The sequence below is a fragment of the Nelumbo nucifera genome, chromosome 1 (assembly GCF_055504915.1).
Source record: "Nelumbo nucifera cultivar China Antique chromosome 1, China Antique-T2T, whole genome shotgun sequence".
Classification (NCBI taxonomy): Eukaryota; Viridiplantae; Streptophyta; class Magnoliopsida; order Proteales; family Nelumbonaceae; genus Nelumbo; species Nelumbo nucifera.
Window position 1 is genome coordinate 141,313,485 of NC_142649.1, and position 10,043 is coordinate 141,323,527.

General features: G+C 38.0%; 1 protein-coding gene across 1 annotated transcript; it reads right to left on the bottom strand.

Moving 5' to 3' along the window:
• Positions 1 to 5,345: 5,345 nt before the first annotated feature.
• On the bottom strand, positions 5,346 to 9,668 carry LOC104590599 (cysteine-rich receptor-like protein kinase 25). The gene is made up of 7 exons (XM_010249314.3): positions 8,700 to 9,668; positions 7,909 to 8,037; positions 7,173 to 7,294; positions 6,819 to 7,029; positions 6,326 to 6,563; positions 5,885 to 6,035; positions 5,346 to 5,733 (listed from the first exon to the last, which is right to left on the bottom strand). The coding sequence occupies exons 1-7, from the start codon at positions 9,544 to 9,546 to the stop codon at positions 5,401 to 5,403; spliced, it is 2,031 nt and encodes a 676-aa protein (XP_010247616.1). The 5' UTR covers positions 9,547 to 9,668; the 3' UTR covers positions 5,346 to 5,400.
• Positions 9,669 to 10,043: the final 375 nt, after the last annotated feature.

The window sequence follows — 10,043 nt, forward strand, 5'->3', positions numbered from 1 at the left end:
TTCCCAATGCAAGGCCCTAAAGGCTGTTCGAACGGGCCTTGCACTAACTGAGCCGAGTACACATGTAGCTGGTGGAGAGAAAGGAAGAAAACTTAAGGCTCAATTTGGAAGGAGTACAAATACAAATACATAGAACGCAAACTTTATATTTTGTATTATTTTGTATGCATTTGCACTGTACAAATTTGTATTTGTACTCAAACTAGCCCATCACAAATTAAAAGGATCAACGACGACAGGCTGTCTAACTTTGATGTGCAGATCAGACGCTACACCACATGCCAGTCAAAAGCATATGGCACACCACTCAAAATTTTTTGAAAGAATGACTGTTCAGCCCATTGTTAGAATTCTTAGTTCTACGGTATAATTAGGGTATGTGCCAGTTCGGAATTGATGCCAATACATGAACATGAACGGATATTGATGTTCAGGGTGAAGGTATGTGGTATTTTGAATTATTATAGGTATCTAATGAAATTCAAAATTCTGGAATGAACTGCGATGTATTTTTCCGAAATTTTTTCCATTTTAACAGGCACACCAATCATAAAGTGGGTGAATACGGCTGGCACAACCGCTATTCTTTCTTCTTTTATTCTCTTTTCACCTGTAATGGGACGTTCGTCCAGAGGACCGGAATACATAGGAATTCTTGCCACCTGTTCACACTCAAAATTTTCCCAGCCGCGTTGGACGTACGACTGGCTACGGAACCAGTCACTAGCCACTGGCGTGTTATTCACTCTCGATTGGCAGGCTCATTTTCAACCTGGCCCCAGCCCGGGCCCGCAGAACAAGAGATGTGTGTTCCTTCAATCATATGCCATGCATGTGTACGATGATCTCAAACTTCCCCCCTGTTCGGCTGTTCGTTGGTTCTAATTTCAAATTAGGATATCCTATTCACCTCTACCCATAAAACGGGGGAGAGGGAGAATGAAGGAAATGAAATAAAAAGGGAGAATGACGGTTCAATCTAGGGTCAGAATTTTTAGGTCCAATATATAGTTGGGGTAGGTGTTAGGTTGAAATTGATGGCAATTTACAGGTGGACAATGGTGTATAGAATGAGGGTTTTTAACATTTTTAATGTTTATAGGTCTGTAGTGGAATTCAGAAATTTGCATTGAGCTTGTCCCATACTTTTCCGAAATAAAAAATGATGAATAAAATGAAGCGCACTCTCTTCTATCTATTCGAACATAGAAGTGTTCGATAGAGAGTATTCTTTCAAATGAATGATTGGGATATGCAAGATTATGCTTGACTTTGAGGTTGAGGTTGAGGTTGCACATGCCTTTTTCATAAATTGGGATCTTTTGCCGATAAAATATGTCCCAACCCTCTACCAACTTGATATAACACCCACATCTCACCATGAGATTAAGACCTACCATGTATGAGATGTGTGGTGTGAGATCAGGTGATTGGTAAATTGTTGGAATGAATTTTATTGGCAGGTGATCCAGACTTCTTTTTCATGTAAAGGGATAAGTGATACACTGGGGTTGGTTGGGAGCATTTTGTTGGAGCAGATTCAGATCTATCCCTCAAGCTTTGAGCCAAGCTCCAGCCCGACATATAGGTTTGGTTGCTAATCAAGATACGCTCAATATAGTATGCGGTTAAGCTTGGAAAACTTGTAAGCCTAACAAAGTTTTATACATTTTTTAATTTTTACATATATAATAAGAAATAAGAATAAAACAATAAAATTTAAGGTTTAAAAGTAAATTGTAAATTAGTTACCTGGGTAGTCTCACTTTAGTACCTGAAATTTAAAATATATCAGTGCAGTATGAACTCCCAAAACCAACCATTTTGGGCTCCACTAACATTCCACTATTTATCTAATTCTCATGATGTCACAGGCGATTAAAAGCTTTAAGAATCTCAAAATTATCATTCAGTGGTGAACAAAGTCCTAAACCCACCTTCTCTTGAGGATGCCCCGATATTTCATTTAAGGAACGATTGATTGATGCTCATTTTGCATTTTTATTTTATTTATTTGGTGTCAACAGGGGTGAGGCTACGATATTTTTCTGTGGAAGGAATGGTTCAGAGTATATGCATTCGCCAAGCAACAATAATTTTTCAGCGCAAGCAAAAATATAAACAAAATCATTTTTAAAATTGTTTGTCTATTTGTTGAAAGTTATTCTAAATGCTGTGTTTCATATAGTTTTCTAAGAACGAAAAATCTATGATGCGGGAAAGACATGGTATTCGAAGAGTTTCGACTAATCAAAATGAATTGAAATCTGTTCTTTACACCAACCTCACATCCACATTCCAGCTTGTATTGGGAACATCTTTCATGAATAATAACATACAAGTATGGGAGATATTCCTGATATACGACTGGAACATGCTGTATGAGGTCAGTGTGAAAAACACTCTCTCAAGAACTGATCCGGACTTGTTTCATTATCTATTTCCTCATTTATTTACCCAAAGATGCGGCTCCCAAAATGTTTGCTTTATATTTGTGCGACAAAGTCAACCTCTCACCTCTTAATACACGCACAGACACTATAATTCCCACTTTCCTTGGTTCTTTATCGTAAAATTAAAAACAAAAAACCTTATACTCTCTCACTTTGAAATTCATTATTGTTAGAAAATAATAATCTACTCATGGATTTCAAGAAACCGTTCTAACCTAAAAACTTAAGTTATTAAGTGAGATTCTTGAATAAATAAGTTTTTATTCTCTAACATGCCTCTTCACAGGAAAATCTATTGGTTTTGAAGTTTGGCGAAGCACAGGCCCACCCATACCATATGCTGCAATTTAATTAACCTTTAATTAATTATAATGGGAAACAAGGATCAAACACTAAGCCAATTGATCGTACCATGTCAAGTTGACCGGTTGATGGGCCAGGCTTCAGACCCAACTGTACACTATTTTCGGCTCAGGCTTCAGGCCAAGCCCATTTAAATTTTTTTTCAAAGGTCAAGTCTGAGCCCAGCCCATAAGTAGGTCTAATGTCAAGAAACCATTCAAATTAAAAACTTAGGCTGCGTTTGGCAAGTCTTTCCGCACGGGTTTAGAAGTCTGGAAGCCTGAATTATAGGCTTTTTCCGTTTGGCAATAGAAAGATCTATTCTGGAAAAACTCCAGCTAATAAAAGACATCAGAAGCCTGAATTTGGGCTTTTTTAGGAAGCTTCAAATGAAGCTTTTAGTCTTTTAGCGCCCCGTATTTTTCGAATGTGTGGTATGATACACACTTAGGAGAAAATGGATTATCTTTCCACAAAAAACTATTTGAATGTGTAAGTGGGACCTAGCAATAGTATGTGGGGCCCACCTTGCAAAATATATGTGGACCCCACATACATGTCCACACATGGACCCACATGCATGTCCACCAATGGCATGTGGGGCCTACCTTGTAAAATGTATGTGGGCCCCACATACATGTCCACACATGGACCCCACATGCATGGCCACCAATGGTATGTCAAGCCCACCTTGTAAAATGTATGTGAATCCCACATGCATGTCGACACATGGACCACACATGCATGTCCACCAATGGTATGTCAGGCCCACCTTGTAAAATGTACGTGGGCCCCACATACATGTCCACCAGTGGTATGTGGATCCCACCTTAGAAAATGTATGTGGGTCTCATGTGTTAAATGAAAGGTTTGTTGGCCCATACACAAGACATTCACATTACCAAACGGTCTTCTAGCTTTTTATGTTTTGTTGTGAGATTTATGTAAAATATTTCAACTAAACAGTCTTTGGTCTTCCAAGATCTATTTACAAAAGCTTACCCTATCTTTTAATCATCAGATCTTGTAACAAATCTTCTAGAAAAGAATTGCCAAACAGGCACTTAAGCTCTTAGGTGACATCTCTAATAGATTTTTATTCTTAACTATGATTGATCACCTTACATTTTAAATCTAAGAACTCTCATATTAATGGATAATGAACAAACAAGGGCTTTTTTCTTGGTTTCATACTTTCTCAAATGTTGGTGACGTGTTATTAAATTTATAGGCTTATTGATTTGAATCATGTTTTAAACAATTAATACAATTCATGGTTAGATGGTTTGTAATAAGAACATTTATTCATATAGCTGTGAACTAATTAAAAAAAAAAAAATTGAGAAGATGCCAAGGACGTCATTCATATTGATTTTAAGATTTTAGGTAACTTTTCACATGCAGAATTAAGTCTAAGAAATGGAAGTTTTTCTATAAATTAGTATGAAGTTTGAGCTCCTTATGTTTCGGCTTGAATAGGGAAAATGCGAGACAAATGGAAAAGTTTAGGAAAATTTCTTAAAAGGGTTCGATTATGATATTGGAGAGATGATATCTCAAAAAATTTTTATCAGTCAACTGGTACCATAAACCTGGTAGACAATCAGGTGTTGTTTATCTAAATTCATGGGTGGGTTTTGATGAATTTCAGATATGTTCCTAGTAGAACTTGCTCACACTGATTTTACAGAACGTTTAGCCATGCATCTGGAACATTTCCGTGCTTCAAAATATTTATTCATAGAAAAATATTCCCAAATACACAGCTGAAACGTGCTGTGAGGAGCAGATCCGAACTCCCCGAAAACGCGAGTCTTAGTGTGAACCGGCTTGTTTGGACGCTCACTAAGAAATAAGAACAGGAAGTTTTCCTTTTTCCACAAAATCATTATAACATACTCTTGTGACTTATCATGGAGTCTTCTTGTTCTTTCTACCCTTGTAATACCATGCAAGAATGCCATGGAAGTTGAAGTGAATCCCTCCAAAAAATTTCAATTTGCCTTGCCTTTTCTTTTGAGATGCGCCATTGGTTCTTTACCATTGAAACGGGTCCTGTGCGTTTCTCAAAACATGAGAATGAGACATGTAATTGGTGTCTTGGACTTTATTGGATGGCCAGAGCCCAGAGACTACCCTTAGCTACTTGAATGGTTTCTACTACCAGTACCAGATTGTGATGACCCTTCGGGTCGAGATGACGAGGAAGAAGTCTTTCATTTGGTTCTCCCTCTGCAAGAAACTTCCGCAGGTAAATGGGGGTAACCCGGTCGAAAACCAAGTTATTGATGGATTTACACAAAATCAGCAGGCTGTGTCCAATGGCCCTAAATGGAATGGGAAAATCTTTTTATTTTGGTAGGAGATGATTGAAAGAAAGACTGAGTAAGGAGAGGAAGAGAGAAAGAGCATCTCATGTTATAAGGCCTCTGCTTTTTTTCTTCCTGCTATAAGTTAAGCACTTCTCCTTTATTGCTTCTAAGCACAAATTGGTTTCTTGTTCCCCCTCAAAGCGCGGCTAATAACTCATATATGCAACTCGACAACTTCTTAGCATACAATTCCTGTCCATCCTTGATCCAGTGGCATTAACATTACCTAGGAGTTAATTCAGTAATTGACACCTCATTGACAGACCAATGTTTTGACTTGTAGATTTATCTGAATCAGTTGCCTGTCTTTCAGTTTCACTTGTAGCCATGCTTGACACCATTTTACTGTGTCCAAAGCTTGCTGGTCGTAAAGGTAATTCAAGAGTGACAGAATAACTGTTCAACATGAGAACTACTGTTGCCATGGTAGGTCTGTCAGCCACATCCTCCTGAACACACAACAATCCAATATGAATGCATCTCATCACTTCATCTCTGGAATAGTGTTCTGTCAGAATTGGATCCAGCAACTCCAAAGCTGTTCCCTCATTCCAATTTCTCCAAGCCTACAACAATTCATCAATATGTCACCAGTTAGATTAATTCTGCAGTGCGCATTCTCAATTACATTCAAATCTATGTGCTAGTAATTCTGGTTTCCCGCAAAAATCAAAAGTTAAAACAATGATGGGAGTTCTTGAAATAATTCCCACTTACATAATGTAGAAGATCCTCTCCAAACTCTGATTGGTTGAATGAACTGTTCTTTTTGCCTGTTACAATTTCTAAAAGCAAAACCCCAAAGCTATAGACATCTGACTTAACTGAGAAGTGTCCATGCATTGCATACTCCGGGGGCATATAACCACTGTAAACAATTATTAACAAGAAAACACTCAGTGATGGCAGTAGGCAACTATCTGAGATTCTATGTAACTAATAATATTTCCCCTTATCTAATATTTCTAATAAATGATATATGACTTGAGTAGAGCCTGGCATTTCTTAATCTGACTGTTATGGATTTATATCTAATCAATAGCAGCAATAGCACCAGCCGAACCTAAATCTCCTTTGTCAAATGGAAAACCGATGTTTAGGTACAGATCATGTAATTAATCTATTCAGATGTGAAACTCGAGAGTGATGAAGACTTACTATGTTCCTACTATTCTGTTCGTATTTGCTTGACTTTGGTCCACACCAAAAATTCTTGCCATCCCAAAATCAGATATTTTTGAGTTCATATCACTATCTAACAAGATATTGCTAGCTTTAAGGTCACGATGAATAATCCTGAGCCGAGAATCTTCATGAAGATAAAGAAGCCCTCGAGCAATCCCTCCTATGATTTTGTAACGCGTCGGCCAATCCAAACATGCACGTTTATCTGAATCTACACATTCATCCATATAAAATGTCAAGTTAGGATATAGGATTTGGACAGATTGATAACTGACACACTACTGTTCTAAATGTGTTGAGATTTCATGGCCATTTCTTCTATTTTCAGTTATTTCTTGTGGAAACAATAATTTGTAATTCATACACATTACAACCTTCTGCAATTCATATAACACTAGAAAAGAAAAATTCAACAAGTATGAATGGAGTATAAATGCACGCTGTTGGCATGTGTTAAAGAACATACCAAATAGGAAGTAATCAAGGCTTTTGTTGGGAACAAATTCATAGATGAGTATCTTCTCTTCGCCTTCTAAGCAAAACCCCAAGAGCCTAACAAGATTCCTGTGTTGAAGCTTGGCAACCAATACAACCTCGTTCTTAAATTCTACTGCACCTTGTCCAGAGCTTCTAGAGAGCCTTTTCACAGCAATATCTTGTCCATTGGAAAGTTTACCCTGGGAATCCATTGTTAAACAAATATTAAACATCTCTAGCTTTGTGGATAAGTGAGAGCTACATTCTAGGATTGCAACCTTCTGATCTAATTACATTTTACACATTTGAGTTCTAGTTTTTCATTATGTTTATAAGCCCTTACCTTGTAAACACAACCGAATCCTCCTTCACCAATCTTATTATCATCAGAGAAGTTGTTTGTGGCTGCAATGACTGCACTCAAATTAAATTGGAGCGACTGCATATCTTTAATTTCATTCCCACCTACAACAAAGTGAAGAGAAAATATAAGTCCAGAATAAATGTGTATAGGAAGGAATCAGAGGTTGTTTGTTTCTTCAAGCATCTGAAACCACAGAGGTTTATGGAGCCATTATTATGCTAGTATATATTGAGGTATTGAAGTTTGAACTATTAACCTAAGTCTCAGTTTGGAAAGAGTACAAATGCAAATATGTACTGTGCAAATGCATAAAAAATAATGCAAAATACAAGGTTTTGCACTCTACATATTTGCATTTGTGCTTCTTCTAAACTGAGCCTTTTGGAAGGAGCACAAATGCAAATATGTAGAGTGCAAAACCTTGTATTTTGCATTATTTTTTATGCATTTGCACAGTACATATTTGCATTTATACTTTTTCCAAACTCAGCCTAAGCTATTCAACAAGATAAAAGATCTGAATCTGCTACAAATAAGGCTTGGGAAATGGGCTATGCAACCCATTCACATCTTCACAAGTAAAACACATCATCAATCCGAACTGTTATCAGCAACAGCAATTGAGATGTCTACTCATGATTGGTTAAATAGCTCATTGTACATGTCTTGATTGTAACAGATCCAGAGCTGATGATAAAAGACCGAAACTTCTTACCATTATCTGTTTCCTTTTTCTTCTTCCTAATCAGCGAGAAATAGCAGAGAGTTGATAAAAGTAACATTGCAATGGCAATTGGGACAACAATAGCAACAATGGTTCCAGCTGATGTTGTATTCCTATTTTCTGGAATGAGGACAAAAAGAAAAACTTCATATATAGAACATGAACTGACAAATTCATAATATTCAAACTTGGAACTGGATAAAAGGAAAAAAATGCTAATACCAAGCAATTAGATTTCAATATTCAGTGAATAGTACTTAAAGTGGTGTTTGATAAAGCAGAAAAGCTCTTTTTACGGATCTGATATCTGAAAATAGCAAATCTACTTTTTCAGTTTTTCTACTTTCTAGAGACTGTAATATTAAAAAAAAGGGCATTTCAGCTTTTCAGTTTTTCGGATAAGAGTCCCTTTCAGTGTCGTCAAATGTCACCTGAGGTGGACGATTTATGCAATCGCATATTGAAGTTCATCATCAGTTTCTCAGTTTAAGGTAGCTTTTAAACTTTCCGGGTAACATGATAAGCAAACCTTATTGAATTTCGTATAACTATCATGAAGATTCTTGTGAAGGGATGAATCTTGGGACCTAATCCTGAACAGGAATTTGTTAAACTTTTATTTGCAGTTGGAATTAGTAGGAAAAGAGTAAAAATTCCATTCTCCTGTCTGAACTGAATCCTTGAACTAATTTTTGAAAAGAAACAGAAAAGGAAACATTGAATTGTCTATCAAAAGTCTGTAGAAAAAACAAAAAATCTCTATTAAAGTTGGAATAAATTACCTGAAATGCCGGTTCTGTTACTCGGAGGGGAAAGAGGGATAGGCGACGGAGCGGGACCCGGAGTAGCAGGTGCGAGCTGATAGAAAGGATAAATCTCGTACCTCACGTTGCAGCTGTCTGCAAGAACCCGACCCCCTTGCTTTGAGTTACAGCAAGACGGGAGGTTGTTGATGACGTTTCGGAGGCACCGGTAGCAGTCTTGGTTTGATAAATCTGGAGTGCACTGAGCAAGAGTATATAGCCGTTGAAATGTCGTAAAATTTGCTTCCGCTGTTGCAAATTTCCTGGACGATCCACCGGAGGCAGCCTGGGTGGCAATCTCATCCATCTTATTGGCCAAAAGCTGATTAAATTGATCTGGGTTGGAGATATTCTGTGTGTTGGACATGTAGACAAGAATTGAATCGGATATAGTGGAAAAGATAGATTGGTTCGAATAGCGTAACATACACTCGTCGTACCAAACAGTTGCCACTTTCCGGTCGGGGCATAGCTGAAGAATTTCCTGGGTGGCTGTTTGGACGCAACTCCGGCAGGCATCTTCGGTGACGTCGCCTCTGCAGAGGAAGAGGCCGTATACTGTATTGGGGTTCCGACCGACGGGGGTGTTGTAAAAACCATTGTTGAATGGTGTAGAATTGGAAGATAGAGAAGAGAGGAGGCGGTTGAGGTTGGCCTGATACGTGCTGTTAGGAGCGTAAGTGGTTGTGTTGGAGCAAATCTGGTAGAGAGGGGCGGCACTACCACGAAGGCCGAGGAAAGGAAGGAAAATCAAGAAGACAAACACAAACACAAAATTGGTTCTTCCTCCTGAGATATTGCTACCTCTGAGACCACCTGGTTCCATGGCTTCTCAGCTCTCGAGTTCTTCTACCCTATCTTTGACTGTGATGCAAGGCATGCAGCACATTTGTATGGTACTGATCATGTAATTGTAATTAACGACATTAGAGGTCAGAACCCACGGTACAGCATATGAATCTTTATGAGAAAAAGTCAGAATCGGATGGGGTTAGTAGGCTATGCGAGGCTGTAATTCAGAATTGTGTAGTGAATTAAAAAGTACTTTAAAAAAAAAAAAAGAAAAAGTCATGAGTCATCAGTTGAATTGTAGTTGTCTGGTTGGCTACTGAATCGGATGCCGCTAATCAAGTCCAAATTTCTCTCCCCAGACTGGTCGGGCCGCCACAGATGAGTCTTTCTTTTTGAATCAGACCGTGTTTACACCGTTCGCAACTTCGCATAGTCTTTGATGTGCATTGAAAATATTTTTATGAGCACGGTCTTGTGACGACCAATTCCAATTTCAGTCAAGGAAAGAATTATGGGGTTTTTAATTGATTT